The sequence below is a fragment of the Macrosteles quadrilineatus genome, unplaced genomic scaffold (genome assembly GCF_028750875.1).
Source record: "Macrosteles quadrilineatus isolate MER2022 unplaced genomic scaffold, UCM_ALF_1.0 Scaffold_5__1_contigs__length_97177068, whole genome shotgun sequence".
NCBI lineage: Eukaryota > Metazoa > Arthropoda > Insecta > Hemiptera > Cicadellidae > Macrosteles > Macrosteles quadrilineatus.
Genome location: NW_026542598.1, coordinates 79,012,923 through 79,031,002, shown reverse-complemented (window position 1 = coordinate 79,031,002; position 18,080 = coordinate 79,012,923). Strand labels below are relative to the sequence as shown.

General features: G+C 34.8%; 1 protein-coding gene across 7 annotated transcripts in view; it reads right to left on the bottom strand.

Annotated features, from left to right (window-relative positions):
- The window catches only part of LOC128994738 (DNA-binding protein RFX2-like), a 64,970-nt gene that overhangs the window by 23,889 nt on the left and 23,001 nt on the right, over window positions 1–18,080 (bottom strand). For 5 of the 7 annotated variants that reach the window (XM_054419488.1, XM_054419487.1, XM_054419489.1 and 2 more), the window contains exons 3-6: window positions 16,330–16,425; window positions 8,613–8,745; window positions 1,422–1,530; window positions 88–193 (exon numbers count right to left, since the gene is read on the bottom strand). In XM_054419488.1, coding sequence (XP_054275463.1) covers window positions 88–193; window positions 1,422–1,530; window positions 8,613–8,745; window positions 16,330–16,425 — 444 coding nt within the window. The remainder of the gene's footprint in view (window positions 1–87; window positions 194–1,421; window positions 1,531–8,612; window positions 8,746–16,329; window positions 16,426–18,080) is intronic. The other 2 variants (XM_054419490.1, XM_054419493.1) reach the window with 1 other exon arrangement.

Below are 18,080 nucleotides of genomic sequence, written 5' to 3'. Positions count from 1 at the left end.
TGCTGGAGTCAAGCACTACAGATAGGATATTTAGTTGATATTTGACATGACAAATCTACTATCAGTTTCTCTCTGTTGTAGTGTTACCTGTGTGTAAGTGACAGGGGTAGAGTTTCCAGGCGTGTAGTACTGCCCTGACGCAGGTGTGTACATTGTGCCACTCTCCCCTCCCACCGTGTACACCGGGTAAGCCCTGCGAGACATACAAAACTACAATACAATCTGCACAACATCAAATATAACCTTTACCAACCATTATGAATAAATTGTTTTTAAGAGGTTGGCCTGTCCTCATGGGCATCAGGCATGTGCTTGCTTATGAAGCAAAGCAAGGGGTAAACTGGTACAGTACAAGACTCAACTGTAGTAGTAAATAGTAGTGAGACGCAAACTCTCGACACCGCTGGCTTGGTTACACAGTTTGTTCTGTTACTGAATGAGGAATCAAATTGCCAACTATTATTCCCAACCTTTATGTCATGAGTAGATTAGGTACTGTTTGGATTTTGTTTATTGGAATTAATTATTCAGTTTCAAGATTTAAATTCCTAAATTTTACCATTCCTGGGGCTTACAGATGCAGATTCAAATTAACATTTGTAACCACTAATATCACCATTAACTTTGGGGCTACTGAAGTAGCCTTCCCTCTATATGGACCAACAACATTGTAGACAAATTAGCATGTTTAAAGTGTGCTACAGTCTAAAACATATTTTCTCTAATAGTGTTGTTGGGTAGGTTAATGATGCAGCCTACAAAAAAATTGCCCTTTCAGTTTGGCTTATTTAACATGTTGAGTGCGGCCGTTCTCGATCGGGTACGGTGCTCGGTGCCCGTGGGGTGTGTCAGTACCCGATCGGGAACGCTCGGCATTGCCTTTTGTATATCTTAGTTTTTGCTCAAGCGTCGGTCGAATGCGGACCCATCCCATGTTAGTGTGTAGTGTGTGACTTGCATTTTTTTGTGGTGTAGGTTGGTAGTAAATTTCCCTGTAAAATCCCCGTCTGGCAAGCTTAAAAAATCAACTTGTTCCCACCTGTCCTGTCTTTCTCCCACCAATTTGCAATACAATCAGAATAGGACCGGCTATGTTCTGCATGCTATCTGTGAATGTTTTTGCGAACTACGACAACTCTCATTGTAAAGCAGGACATCCCCGAAAGTTATTTGCTATTCGTCAGACCGAAATTTGAAAGCCAATCACACACTGCAATCGGGTTTGTTCGACGCTGCAGGCTGCGCCACACTGGGGATACGCCTGCCATTTTATGTGCCGCAGCGAATGTGTTAACAAGTTTGCATATTCAACAGATATACCAGTAATTTAGATCAGCACCCTCTGTCGGTAGCTAAATTCAACAATGTACATTTTCATTCTAACTTCACTTTAACTTGAGATAGGAATGTCTGGTACTCACATCTGTCCGTTGGTGGTGGTGTAGATAGCCTGGTCTGGTGTACTCTCCACATACTGAACATATGTGGAGTGACCCACTCCGTCACTGCCCACCGTCTCCGTGTCTGGAACTGTATAATATAGCAACATTACACATTTACGTGTCTACATATAGTACATATATGTTTGGTGTCTATGTATATGTACGATCGCATTAAGAGAACGTACAGGAAATAAAACGCTGGCCTCCTTTTGGCTGAAGATGATGCAGAAAGTCTTGTAGAGTAAAAAAATCCTTGTTAAAATATTCTACAAGCTAGATCTTCTCATAAAAGAAAATCAAAATTAAAGGATGCAAAATATTATTATAGAAGTGTTAAATATATACTAAATTTCGGTCTTTTGGGGAATTAGTTGTGATTTGAAAAAAATGGTACATGGCTTATGAACACTTTGTACTGCTAAGTGAACGTGGAATGGTGTAAATTATAACAGTCTATTCCCAGATTTCAAAATTGTTAATAATACTATTACGTATTAGCATAGACAAATAGAATAAATATAGACCGTCAGCTGTGCTGCGGTTAGCATAAGTTCTGGCGTCCACCACTAGGTTTGTCGTGTAGTTACGGCGCACACCGCTGCAGCGTCTGTTGGTCACGTACGGCTTCTGCGCTCCTCGCCTGCAGCGGTGTGCGCCGTAACTACACGGCAAACCTAGTGGTGGGCGCCGAAACCTTCCTTTGACATATCTATCTATATTTATTCTATTTTGAAAAATTATAGAGCTTGCATTGTGTTGTTGGACAAATAGTGTCGCTGAAAAAAGTCAATTTAAATACAGGACTTGTCATAAGGTTATGGTTATAAAAATCATAAGGTTATGGTTGTAAAAATCATAAGGTTATGGTAAAACAGAGGTTAAAAAGGGGTTTACTTTAATTTCACCCATAAATAAAGTTCTTAAGGATTGTTGGAAGAAATTAATAAAACTAATAAGAAACATATATTTAAAAGAAAATTCTTTAGTCAATGTTTACAAGTTAACAGCAAAAGTAAGTCGACAACAACAATCCGATAATGATTTTGATTCAAAATCCACTTTTAAAACTTCAAATGAAAACAGTAAAAGACGTCTAGACCACTAACAACAACCCTCAACATGTGTCTTATGTCTTAATTGTCACAATTTTAATGTTACGAGTCTCTCGTAGTCCTCCGATTGTTGATCCCCGTAACAAACCCTACGCAGCTTCCACTTTACGTAATTGCCCTCTCATCTCTCCACTAATCCTCGCAAAATAATCCGCTTAGTCTGCATTTGACGACGTTCTTCTACTTAACCCACTTTGAATATTGCTAATTAGTCAAATTAAAAACAATGTACCGGTACTCGTTCCATCTTAATATGTGAGAAAGATTAAGACTTGACGTCTATACAGCTTAAATTCACTAAAATTTAAAAAAAATTTGCTTATACCTCATATTCTAAAACAACACTATACACTGTATAAGGAATCACAAGTTGCTGCTACACAATGTTTCTTAACACTCTCAGGAAAATGCCATAAAGTAATAGAATAAGTTATTTCATATTTCACAAAATAACAGAACTCGGTAAAATAAAAACCATCATGTTTTTTTTTTTTTTTATAGAAGTAAAAGAAACTGAAAGGTGATATGGCAAACCTACATACCAACGTGAAAATTAGTTGTTCAAGTTCAAAGTAATGTTCAACTAGCAAATCCATATCTTTTCTGTTTACATTTGTATTGGTTAACAATAAAAACAGCAGATTTTAATAATAATAGCTACAGTAATTCACTGTAGGGAATTTAGCTAAAACTAATTTGTAAACAAACACTAGCCCTCATAGTGGGCTAATTGAGAGCTTGATTTAAAGCAAAGGAAAATCAGCTGATTGTTTTTCTCTTACTCTAAATTAGAGCTTGGAAAACAATTACTTTCTTTAATAACAGATGTTATCAAAAATATCGACTTTCTGCAGCAACAAAAAATAGTTTTTTACTGCTCAAAAACAACAATAATCTATAAAAAGTCCCTTATAAAAATATATAAATGAGTTGAATTGACTTATTCTAACAACTTGGATTCTTAATTAATCTGAATTAATAATGGTTGTCTGTACTATTCCCACAGGACATGCCTAGGTTAGAGCAAAGAACTTCTGTATTGGGGAGGCCTTGGTTCGAATCACGCCAATCCCAAACAACAATTCACTTGATAATACCTCAACCTGGTTAACAGCCTAGCTTCAAGAGTCCTTGCAGACTAGCGACCATCTTGGATAATTTCAAATAGCTGCTGAAGAGTTAATAATTATCCAAAAATATTTTTTCAAGCACCAAAGTGTTTATAATGAAAATATCTAAGACACGGTGGGATCAGAAATTTTTCTTGTAGTTTTGAATTCTTTTCCAAGAGAGTCCATGGAAGCCTTCTTCGATATGCCTACCAAAAGAATGTTAATTTTATTAATTTCAAGCCGCCGCTGAAGAGTAATTTACCAACTCAAAATATTTTTTTTAACGCTAAAGTAATCTAAATATCTAGTGTACTGTGGGATAAGAATTTTTCTTTGTAGTTTTTTAATTGTTATATGAATTAGGACCTCTAGGTTCCAAGGACTCTTAAGCTGTAGGTCTACACATTGTGTAAAAAATAGCAAATTTCTTAAATAAGAATTATCTTTAATCTAGAGACCTTTAGAGATCTCTCTCCACACTAAACCAAACATTTAAATTGATATTTCTCCTAAGTATAACCTAAATTACTTAAGTTAACCAGTGACAGCCCTTCCTTTTGAAGGATGTCAAATAGATTTACAGCCACCCTACATTACTGCTGGGCCTCTGCACAAAATAGTAATAACAAGCAATAATGACGAGTTGTTTGTCCAAGTCAGTGACCCAAGATTGTACCACCTTCGACTCATCATCTCACGCTGGGATTCGTTATTCTTAGTTTCTTACAAACAAAAACAGTGACAAAAAATATTACTTACAGTTTTAGAAGTGTTTAGATTTTTGCAATATTTCATCAATTCTAATTTTATACATTTAACTATAGTTAAACTAGCAATTTCAATCATTATTGCATTTGTTTTTAACCATACAAATTAACTTCTAGGACATTTACTGTTTAACTGCCGAAGGAATTCTCCCTTCAACTAAGTATTTGAAAAAAAAAATCAAATTAATAACAAATATAACGTGAAGATGACAAAAGACATTGATTGAATTAACTCAATAAAACTTGAATAATTAAAGCTTGACAATACTTTGACCGTAAAAAATTATAATTTCAATAACATTTAGCCTGTAAACCCTCTTGAACACACCTATAATTTACCAAACATAAAAGTGTAAAAAAAAAACTCCCAGAACCAAAGTTTGATTACTGAATTTGCCATATAAGCAGAGGTTTACTCCAGACTAAAAATAAAATGTGAAAAAATCTTAAAGAATATGAGAACCATTTAGCAACAGACATAGGAGTCAACGATCCAACCATGTACAAGTGATGAGGTAAAAAATTCCAACTGAGGTGCAAACAACCATTAGCTTTCTATCACAATATTTCTGTTAAAGCTTTGTGGAAAAATATAATGAGTGAGTTTAAAATTTGCTATTAAGGCTTTTTGTGAACGATGAATACTGATACATGCTTTCAATGGTGTGTAGTTTGTGATTAGTGTTTAAATACAGAGAGCAGAAAAATAATACCAGGTTTGTCTAAAGTTTAGCTTACTTTACTTTCTGAGTAAGTTAGACAATTGACTAAAGAAGACATACCATCTACATTGACCAGCTGTAGTATATTTATACATACAGAGTGTCCCACGAGAGGTGTCTCAAATTGATTACGGAAAAACGGCTTAACGTACAAGGATGAAATGAAATTATTTCTTGCTAAATCGACCCCAAGGATTAACGTAAAATTATTTTTAACTTTTTTCCAATACAGGGTGTGCCAAAAACTGAGGGTCACTAGTTCGAATCTTGTAATTTTCAAATGTAAACATATGTCATGTTATAGATCATTTTAAAGGTATTTAATAGACAAACATTTTGGCGATAACAGAAATTAATTATCTTTTTCCGTTTCAAAATGGCAGCAGTTTTTTTGAAAAAAATCTATATTTTTTTAATACTCTGTGTTTTCTATACATTTAAACATTTAAAAAAGGGCATTTAGCCCTTCTCCGATGGAATGTTCTTACTCGTTATGAAATTACCTTTACTGTGATATGCAACAAGTAGCAGTTTTTTGAAATATTAAAAATTCCAAATAATTCATTTTTGAACATTTGCACATTTGCAAATGCTCATTGTTCAAAATTTTCAAATAGCAACATGTGTCAAGTGGCACATCATTTTATAGGTTTTTTAATTCCTAACAACTTTGTAATTTACACTTACTTGTATCTCTTTTAGTTTTTGTGTAAATAACAAAAAACCTAATTTTCTTATATTAAATGCATTTTATTTGGGTTTGACGTGGTTTAACACTAAATGAAATGGGGCCATTAGTGTTAAACCCAAATGTAAAAGTGTGGTGGAATGTCTAGTAACATCAATAGTCAAACAGTAGACACAATCAATAGAGGAAAACTTTCAATTTTTACGTCCTAAAAAACTTTGGAAAACAATTTTTTTGAAACATGCCTAGTTAATGCTAATAGTGCACTGATGCTTGGTGTTGCAGACCTGAAAATATACATCTACTTCAATATTTATTCCGACAAGTTTACAAGTGACAACATCCACGTGCAGGAGGAGGGGTGATAGCTTACCGACTGTAGGGTTGACGGGGGTTAGAGAGGTGTAGGATCGGGCACCTGCCCCCTCTGCAGCATGCAACCAAGCAAACCGTTAGTATCACTGTGGAGGCTATATACATAAATCTGACTGGTATTGTCTTTTTACTTTCACTTAGATCATTTATGTCCTTAACGGTGCTTTGAACATAAAATAAAATAATATTTCAGCACAAGGGCGTAAATGAAGCTCTTAAAGTCGAGGTCTGAAAATGCCGAGGGTTGAAAAGACACTTTTTACCCGTGTGATGAACTAAATTTTTTGTCATATTGCTACTATTTACACAAACTAAGTTAACAGCTGTTAATTTAAAATTGTATTTTAAACAACACACATTTATTGGGAGTTACTGAATTGTCCAAAAGAAGTATTTGCAATGTTATTTTCTGATTTTAAAATTGATTTTCTTCTGTATCATGTCATATTTTGCAATATAACGTTCCATTATGAAATCAGTGGAAAATCCTTTTATCACAGTAACTGTTATTTAACAATTATTTCTTATTGAACTATCTTATATCTATTGTACGGGTTGGTGTCTGTCTTTTTCACCACTTTTGGCTATTATATTTTATCATACTATGAGATTATTGCCATACATGTTTTAAATCATTGGAAAAATCTTCGATTGTGTAATAAAATGCAAAATAATACAAGTGCAGAAGTGTCTTATAAGCTTCAACATCCCCCCAACCGATTTCCCAAAACTATGCTTGATGGTTATTTATTGGCACAGAAGTACGATATGAACTGACGTGACATGACAAAGGAAAAATCAAACTTGCACTGCAACGGATGGACCTCCCTTTTAAAGTTAGAACGTGTCTTTTCAATAAACAGATATTTTTCTCAAATAAAATCATAGATTAATCTTTATTAGACAGATGAAATCGCGGAAGTTTTAACTACAAAAGATCCACCAATATGATTTTAATACTATCTAAAGGTTCTTCTAAAAGAAGATGTACCAGTTAACATACTAATAATAACTCCGATGATGTACAGTATGGGAAATATTTTATTCATTGAATGATCAACCATATTTGGCAACTAACGCAATTAATATCATTATTGTTTTTACACTTATTACTCTTTAAACAATGCTAAATGCTCAAAATATGTATAATTTCACTCAATTTGTCGCAGTTATATCAGTTGCAAGCCTTGAAGGTACCGTCGATTTCGACGGGTTTCACCTAGTAAGCTATAATCAATTAAAACAATTGACACTATTTACATGCGATTATGTACCTACAATCAAAGTCAACAGCTGACTTTTACTCTCTAGGGCCTACAAAATCTTTTTACTCCCTACCGTGAAAAAGAACTACTTTAGACCTACAAGGCATGTATAAAAAACAGTTTTATTACTGTCTTATGCCAAAAAATAAATTACCACTTGTTCTTTTAGAAAATATTTAATTTTCTATATAAATAAAACTGATTGATTTCTAATCAGACAATACCATGTTCAATGGCAGTGTGTGTTAGTATAAAAAACTAACCAGTATAGGACTTATCAACTAGTAGAAATATGGGAGTTTGCCCATGGATCAAGGACGGTCTACAACTAGTTCTAGTCATGGCCAAGCAGTTTGAATCTGCCACCAGCACTGAGTATTTTACTTCCCCGATACTATTCTAGAGGGGCCCAACCCTTATGTATTAGTTTTGCCGTAGTAGCAGCAACGTTGTGAGGGAAAATTGATGCTCCCGCCAAGCATAAATTAAGTTTTGTGATTCAATTTCTTTGCTAAAAAGATCAACCCCTATTCAAGTCTGTAGCCAATTGGGGGATGTGTATGGATAAACACATAAGAGGCATAAACATGTATGGATGTAGAAAAACAGGAGGCTCAATGAGCTTGAAGTAGGCTGTACAAATATGCATGCCGAGGCAAACTAGACATTTAGAAGCGTAAACAGTGTACAAATTCTTACAACCGTCTCCAGACTACTTTCACCCCTTAATACACATTTTTTACAAAAGGTATCTCTACATCCGTTAACTGGAGATGGACTTTAATAGGGGTCAGCCTCTTAAAAAAATATAAATCTAATCAGAAAACATGAGTCATACTTAGCAGGAGCATAGATTTTCCATCACATCAGTTTTGTCTACTACAACAAAACCAGTCGTTAAATAGAAGGGGATAGCCTAGAATAGGAATGAATAAAGTAAAGAAAATAGGCTTAGGTCAGATTTGAGCTAGCTTGCTTGGGCACTAGGGCTCGATGGAAACCTTAAATCACCAACCCTCATATTACCAATTTTTTCCATCATGAACATAGATGTCATGTTATTTCAATTAGTACACATGTAAAGTTTTTACGGTTAAAAACATGACTGTAAATTTATGACAATATTTACCGGCAACTGTGATATAGTGAGAGGAGTCCACAATTGTAGCAGCCGTGTCTGGTGTGGAGTCTCGACCTACAGGGTTGTTGGAACCATCAGAGGAATCTCCTGGACTGTGCAGCACACTCTCAACACTGCCGTTCTGTAATATATGCAGCATTTTAACTCCAGCCAGGAGACAGTCGGGCAGGATAAATATCATCTAATCTAACCATAGACCAAGCCTGAGTACTTATAGACTAGTTAGTACTACAGCCTTAAGGCCGTTCCACACACAAGGATTACTCGTAAGTTTTACCTGTGCAGGTAAAACGTTACAGTAAAGTCGTTGCCAAGAAATCCGTCTACATGATACAGGTTTCAGCACAAATTTTTAATGTAGTTTTGTGATAACTTTCAGTGACAATATCACATCTCCTACTATGTGAATGTAATATCATGGAAGAAGTGTTACTGTGGTCAAATTTTGCAGTTTGCATTGCAAGAAAGCAAAGAAAACAGTCTGAGCGATGACAACGCTCACTATAGTCAAAAGGTTGGTAACTAAAAAGACAAACACTTTTTTCCTTACAACTAAAAATATTTTATATTATCTTTAAGCAATTTAACTGTACGCCAAACTTAGTAACCATTCTACCCTGTAAGGTAATTTAAAGTGTTTTGATTCCAAGCTTTACTTTCCCTTCATCATCCCAAAAAACAAGGCCTCTTCCTGTCTTTAAAATTATTTTTAAATTGTTTAAATACAATAGCAGCCCAATCTTGACTAATCCAACAAAATATTTAGAGACGTAAATACAGATTTAGATTTAGTGAGTCGGTGGCTCATTCGGTAGCGTCGCGGACTTCGGGCCCAAGGCAGCGATGTCGTGGGTTCGGATCCTGATCACTACCGATAACATTTTATCAGTACAGTTCACCTTTGTACTGTACCGACTCACTCCTTGCTTTGCTGTTAACGATCCACGCACGGGCACTTAGTCTATGTGGACGGGCAAATGCAAGGTTAAAAGAGGCCGCCAACCTCTGAAAAAAAAAAAAAGATTAAGCCCTAAAAAGCTCAATCGGCACTCACACAGTAATACCAAAATAAGCCAAGCATCATGTCAGATCAATGGACTGAAATTTATTATTGCATTGCATGTCTGTCTCATCCCTAAATGACTTGCATGCCATTAAGTCGTGCTAGTTACATGTAGAAAATCAATAGCACTTTGGATAAAATGGCTGAAAATGTATGGGGGATTATTTGCTGATCCTTGTTTGCAATTGGTTTGCTAGTTAAATACCTGCAATAGAATAAAATGAAAAAGGATAAAAAAATTATTTAACATTTTAGTATTGAGTCTTCAACCAAAAACCATCATTTAGTGACAAACCTAAAAATATCCTATCCAACTAACTATTAATGTTTACAAATTAATAATAAAAACATAAATCCAGAGGTTATATGATCATTTAACTTTTCACAGCTTAAATTTTGTTATAATTTAATTTTAAACTATGGGTATCGTGGTCTACACTAAATTAGGCAATATACAAAGCAGACAATCTACCTATATTATTAATACGCTACATGAAACTTAGTGAACCATAAGGCTTTTTTTAAGATTTACCCCACATATTATATACCAAAATGTTCGTCTAGGTGTGTAGATTTGCAAACTGTCCTTACATCTTTGAAAAAGTTCCTTGGGCTTGGCCCCAGTGGCTTTTAAAGTCCCCATGACATCCTTATGAAGAACATATTTGTTTACCTTATGATCAGTTGGATTATTTAATTGCTGTTAATATTTTAGTTGCAATTTAAGGAAATGTGTGCTACAAACCTTTACTGACTTGGTTCAAATAAATATTTACTAATTGAATTCGGGTTGGTGTAAATATTACAATGGAAAAAAGTGAGAAAGCCTGGACAATTTACTAAAAAGAAAACTAAATTAACACTGTCCTGCATTTATTGAGCAATCATTGAAAAAGCCGATTTGCAAACTGTGGAAACATAGGAAAGTCCTAGAACACCACCAAGTAGAAGAAATAGAAAAAAAAATTTTATAATTTATAATCATTTTTATGGACAACCTAATGCAGCTATGAGCGGGAAACGTTTGTAGAAAACACCCTTATGAAAAAGTTTATATATGGCCATATAAAATTTTTTTATCTGTTTATATTTGGTTTTGGACCAAATATAACCAGATATGATCATATATGGAATCCCCCATATATGGACATGTTTAAATAAAAAATATACAAATAAATAAAAAAATTACAATTAAACATATTTTCACATTAAATGGTATAAACTATGCATTAAAACCATAATAAAAATTTTTAATTCGAAAATTTCAAAACAAAATTTTCAATTACCTGGCTGGGATTCGAACCCGGGACTCCAGCGTGGGAGTTTGCCCCTTTAACCACTACACCACAACCGCTTCATTTCAGATAACTTAACAAAACCCATCATGAATAAGAGAAGCTGTATTTGGTCTCGTAAAACAAGATTTTCTTAGACTGTCATTTGAAGAATGTTATTATTAATATAGCCTAACTACGTGACATAGATATTTGCGGCTGTTTGATAGCAAAGGTACAATTAATTAATTGTTAATATAATATTCTCTTTATTTAGGCCTACTACACTTACAATTTTAAAATTATACGTCAGTTTTAACATTTTGTTGCGTTATAATAAAATTGTACAATAGATGTATGTACAGGATTTTGTCATCTGGGTTCAAATCTGGATACTTAATGAAGTACTTATAAAAGTAGTAAAGCAATATATATAGCTTTACTACTAATTACTTTAAATGAGAAATGCCTATATTATCTGCCCCCCTACTGTACCACATTTCAACTCAATCAAATCAGTAGTTTGTGCTTGCGAGAGCAACAAGAAAATACACAAACTCACAAACTTTAAGATTTATAATATTAGGCTATATATATATTATAAGAAGTGTTTGGGAGTCCAGTTACAAAATCCAGATGTGGCAACAATTCCTTATAATAATTCCAGTTATTGCCAAAAACTCATTTATACATGAGCATAAATGGAAAATTAGTATTCCGTATATGAGTAATTTAATTCCATACCTGAGAGTCATATATAACCATATATAGACCATGATTCCATATATGGAGGATATTTATGGCCATATATGGGCAATAATTTCATATATAGAAAACATGTATGGCCATATATGGACAATCATTTCATATATAGAAAACATGTATGGCCATATATGACCAATAATTCCATATATAGACTACATATATGACCATATATGGACACCACCATATATGGATACAACCACATCTGGCCATATCTGCTTCCATATATGGCCATAAAAAACCATATATGGCTTTATAAAAACATATATGGAATTTTTATATGGCCATATATGGCCAGAAATTACTTTTTTATAGGGGCACTAAAGAACAAGATCAGCTTTTGAAAAATGATAAGATATTCTTGCTTGTGTTGTGTATGGGTGCTTTTTCAGTATTGTAGTTGTTAGTTGGGGGGGACTACCTTCAAACTAATTTAACCAAATCTCTTTGGCCACTCATTAGGAAGACAAGTACAGTCACAAAGTAGTAATCTATGCTAGCGATACAGTAACAATACTAAAGAGCAAGACTATCTACTAAAAATATAACAGGATTGAGATATGATAAGGGAGACTGTTTTACAAAAGCACACATTACTAGTAAGCGAGACTTTTTAGGATAATCACATTCTAGCCATCATGTCAAAAAACTGCACACCATGTCAAGGCGATCACAATGCTTATGAATGTTATTTTGTCCCAATCCTTGGGGATGAGACTTTAATTTCCCACTGTGATCTAGAAAATCCGTTCCATTACAAGGCAGTCAAGTGAGTGAGAATTGTAGTGAGTTAGCTACAGCAAGAATTTATATCACAACACTATTAATATATTCTGTCACAAAGCAGAAAACCATGCAATAAGTTAGGTTGTTTCAATACTAGTGAGTAAGCCTGTTTTACATTGTACTAAAAAGGTGATCTAGTCACAATGCTAGTGATATAGATTTTCTACCAACCTTCTAGTGAACTAGACTGTCACAAAGCTGCAGACAATGCTAGTAAGAATTTCTAAAATCTCACAACATTCTAAAAATCTAAATATAGTATGTTGACAAAGCAGCACTTGCTAGAGTAGTACTGTTAAGTCGCTTCTTATTGAGGTTATTGTTTGACTTGAGAGTGAAACAGTTGCTTAATGATACTGAGTGAGATTGTTGCAATAATTGTGAGAGGGCTGTAGCAATGCTAGTGAGTGAGACTGTCGCTAACCTAGTGATTGAGTCTATCACTATGCTTACAAGTAAAACTGTTGGTAAGCTAGTAAGTGAAGCTGGTACAATGCTAGTGAGTGAGACTGTCGCTAACCTAGTGATTGAGTCTATCACTATGATTACAAGTAAAACTGTTGGTAAGCTATTAAGTGAAGCTGGTACAATGCTAGTGAGTGAGACTGTCGCTAACCTAGTGATTGAGTCTATCACTATGCTTACAAGTAAAACTGTTGGTAAGCTATTAAGTGAAGCTGGTACAATGCTAGTGAGTGAGACTGTCGCTAACCTAGTGATTGAGTCTATCACTATGCTTACAAGTAAAACTGTTGGTAAGCTATTAAGTGAAGCTGGTACAATGCTAGTGAGTGAGACTGTCGCAAACCTAGTGGTTGAGTCTATCACTATGATTACAAGTAAAACTGTTGGTAAGCTAGTAAGTGAACCGTGTACAATGCTAGTGAGAATTGCACTATACTGAGTTTTGTTCAAGGAAAGTCTCTGGGAAAGAATTTTGATTTGATAAATGAAGGGATATCAGCTAGATTACCTTAGAAGAAGTACAGGTATTTTGATGTTTATTTGTTTTCACGTCCAGTGCCTTTGGATGACTGAAATCTGTCATCGCATGCTGATTGGTTCCTGGAATCTGGAAACCCAATTTCAGCTGTCTCTAGTAGACATTTCTGAATTTCGATATGACTAATCAAAGTCATTTTAAACTTAATTGAGGTATAATTAATAATATACATAGTCTCTGTGAAATCTTGAAAAGTAGGGCACTCTTGACATTGTGGATTGCTAAATTCTTCCACTGTCACACAGAGTTTGTAAAAGCGAGTCGAACGCTCGTACTGCCCAGTGAATGCTGGAATCTCGTAATGAACACGTTCCACGCAAATCACATTTACTGTTGTCTCATGGTGGTCTTCGGACCTATCCATGACTGAAGAGACTAAAATAAAGTCGAAACAACAGAGCACACTTCTAATCCTGAAAGATGGATTAGTCGTATTGGACATAGCACAGGCTCAATCAAATTTCGAATCTACAAACCACACACGAACATGGATCGTACACACCCGAGACGGTACGTGTGACAATCTCAATGCTCGGAGAGGTTGAGATTTTGGTTTTTGTAATTTGAAAGAACATTCAAAAGAATGTAATTGAAAATTGGCAAGGGATTCGTCCCATTTACCTTCAAAAAGATTAACCTGTAATGAAGCGCTTGTCTTATCCCCTCACAATAACGCGTAACCGGGTTTTAGACGTAGGGCAGATGCTGATCTTAATTGCAGCTATCAACCACGAAAGCTATATGCTGTGGGAACCCTCACGATCGCCGGATAGGCAGATGCCGCCCACACGAATTGTGTAGAAGAGCCTAAACGTGCTACTGTTTGATGATATCAAACATCGGCATCGGTATCGGGCGTCTTTTCGCACGTATAACCCCAAGAACGAGTTTCGTGACCAATACATCTAACCTGCAAAATTAATTTAGAATTTTAGAAGGTTGCGAAGCCAAACACTTGCACCTAATGTTACAAGTCACTCAAAATTATTAATTGGTTAAAGTGATTGTGACAGGTGATGTAGTTGCAAATCCAGCGGAGCTGGTCAGTCTTCTCAATCAGACTGCAATTTAGAATCACTGATATCATCAAACAGTAGCACGTTTAGGCTCTTCTACACAATTCGTGTGGGCGGCATCTGCCTATCCGGCGATCGTGAGGGTTCCCACAGCATATAGCTTTCGTGGTTGATAGCTGCAATTAAGATCAGCATCTGCCCTACGTCTAAAACCCGGTTACGCGTTATTGTGAGGGGATAAGACAAGCGCTTCATTACAGGTTAATCTTTTTGAAGGTAAATGGGACGAATCCCTTGCCAATTTTCAATTACATTCTTTTGAATGTTCTTTCAAATTACAAAAACCAAAATCTCAACCTCTCCGAGCATTGAGATTGTCACACGTACCGTCTCGGGTGTGTACGATCCATGTTCGTGTGTGGTTTGTAGATTCGAAATTTGATTGAGCCTGCGCTATGTCCAATACGACTAATCCATCTTTCAGGATTAGAAGTGTGCTCTGTTGTTTCGACTTTATTTTAGTCTCTTCAGTCATGGATAGGTCCGAAGACCACCATGAGACAACAGTAAATGTGATTTGCGTGGAACGTGTTCATTACGAGATTCCAGCATTCACTGGGCAGTACGAGCGTTCGACTCGCTTTTACAAACTCTGTGTGACAGTGGAAGAATTTAGCAATCCACAATGTCAAGAGTGCCCTACTTTTCAAGATTTCACAGAGACTATGTATATTATTAATTATACCTCAATTAAGTTTAAAATGACTTTGATTAGTCATATCGAAATTCAGAAATGTCTACTAGAGACAGCTGAAATTGGGTTTCCAGATTCCAGGAACCAATCAGCATGCGATGACAGATTTCAGTCATCCAAAGGCACTGGACGTGAAAACAAATAAACATCAAAATTGATGAGTCCGTCCACAATAATTTAAGAACAATGAGTAAGTACAGGTAACCACGCAGAAGACAGATAAAAAAAAATATTTTTTACCCTGAATCTGAAAGTTAAAGTGTATGTGTGTGTTTGTCGAGTATGAAAAGTCCCGCACTTGAAAAAGTCCTTCAGGAGACAAAGAGTTGTGTGTTTTATGTGTCTTTTGTGTGTTATATTACCTACATGTACTTCTTCTAACATAAGCTAGCTTCTATTCCTTCATTCTACAAATCACAATCCTGAGTGCTTGTGAGTGGGATTGTTATTATGTTTATAAAAATAGTATATTACGTTACTAGCCCGGTAAGTGCGAGCACACGCCTCACACGGGATTTTTGTGCGATTACGGTAAACCTTACCGGGCGAGTAACGTACAATACTTACATCATACTACACAGAAAAATTAGTATATTTGAAAGTCATTACACAATTTATTTACAACATTACATAAATTATAATATTATTATATTTCAGAAAATAAAAATAGGCCGTTGCAATTAGCTGTTAATTTCATCAGCTGACTAAGTGTACGGTAAAAAGCTTTTACCGTGCAGTGCACAGTAAAAGTACATTACGTTACTTTTCCGTGTATAGGCAAGGCAATGGGCAACTTTCCAGCCTATCAATACGTATGGAAAAGTACCAGTTTCTGTGCAGTATGATATAAATATCTATGTGATCTAGGTTTTTACTAAGCGTCACACAATACTAAATCAATTCCAGTAGTGTTAAATAAGACTGTAGCGATGCAGCACACCATGCTAAACTGTTACAAAGCTGAATAAAATGTTGACAAAGCGAGAGTAGTTGTCACTTTGCAGCACACCATGCTAGCAAGCTAAGATCAGCTGATCAGCTGGCTACCTGAGACAAAGTCGGATGTGACGTTGGCACAGCTGTTATAGATATGGTATCTGGCGAGTGTTCTCTTGTCTGCACTGTCACCACAGTCGGAGTAACCTACAGGCCATGGTTATGTTTAACTTAACTGCTACCATTGACTTTTGAATAGTGAATTAGACATCCCATCTACATGGACCAGCTGTCGCCAATCTTATTAAAAAAGAATGAAGTTCTGTGAGCCAGTCATAGAATGTGCTGGTGTCAAAAATTCAATTCTTGTCTTTATTCTTTGTTACCGAGAGAGTTGATGTGGCTGACAATAAGGCGCTGACAATAAGGCAACCCATCAGTTTGACTTGGTTGAAAAGCCTGCATATTCGTCAGAATACAGTAATTTACATCAGTACAATCTGTTGGAGGCTCATGTCAACTATATCCATTTAGATTTTAAAAGCAGAGAAAATTTAAACATGGGGATGGAATGTCTAGTTTCATCATAAGTCAAAGCTTTTATTAAAAAAAAAAATACCTCAGGCAAGTTAATAGATATTTTTACCAAATCATACCATTGTACCATTATAGATAGGGTCTAATGCTGTGTATTTTAACCCTAATATAAGTGAAGGATGAGTGGCTTTTGTAGCTTTGTTATCGACTACTGAAATGAATACTAACCAATTAGGTGATTTATTGCAAAATCATGATAGATATTATTACATAAAAAATGATAACGCACACAATGCTGTATTTTATCCTGAATATGTGCTAAATATGAGTGTAAAATTACATGATATGCTTTTTGTAACATTTAAACAAACTACCAAGTGATTTATTATACCAGGATCATTTATTAAAAGCCCCAATCAGGAATGTCTGGGTCCAGTTTTGAATTGTCAAAGAAACTAATAACTTTTTTTTATCGTTTTGGTAATCTTCTGATTATTAGGCGAGAACTTTAACCATGAAGCTGCTTGGCTTAGTAAATTCACAAGTTGAGTGTTATTTCATAAGCCATATTACAAAACCTGAATGAAAAATTCCAAAGAGTAATTTTGAATAAAGTGACTGGAGTGCATTATAAGTGTTATGATGAAAATGTCTTCTCATGCTTATGATATGTGTATGAGTGTTTAATTTCACAATACTTGAATATATTCTTTCACTTAAATAGTTTGCAATCCATTCAATAGAAAATAAATTATAACACATAATACATGAACTAAGAATTCTAAAAAAGTATAGAAAGCCTATGGAACCTAAAAACCTTGGTGTATTTTAAAAGATAGAATGTTATTACCATTTGAATAATTATCAGACCAAGCATTATAACTGCAGCAATATCAATGTGTATTTGGCTTGCTCAGATTTTTTAAACATTCCTAATAAAAGATTTTAGGCCTATAAGCGTACAATAACATTTCTTTAGAGTAGTAATGAGTAAAATGTCAATTAGCAAGAATGAAAAAAGATTAAACTACAAAATTGAAGTGATCTTAAATGTTTTTAATTCTAAATTAAAGTTATATTTATTTATTAAAAATATTATTAATTACAATTTTAATTATTTATGAGCAGAATAATAGTTGTTATTTTAACTACTGACCTATTGTGAAAATAAATAAAAAAATAATTTTTAATCAGAAATAATTACCAAGTAGATTAAGAAGAATATATTTTATACTAATATTATTACCTAGAAATGTCATTAAAATATTTAATGTGCTTTAACGGCTTAATACACAGTAAAAACTTATACTCCAACATTACTGCCA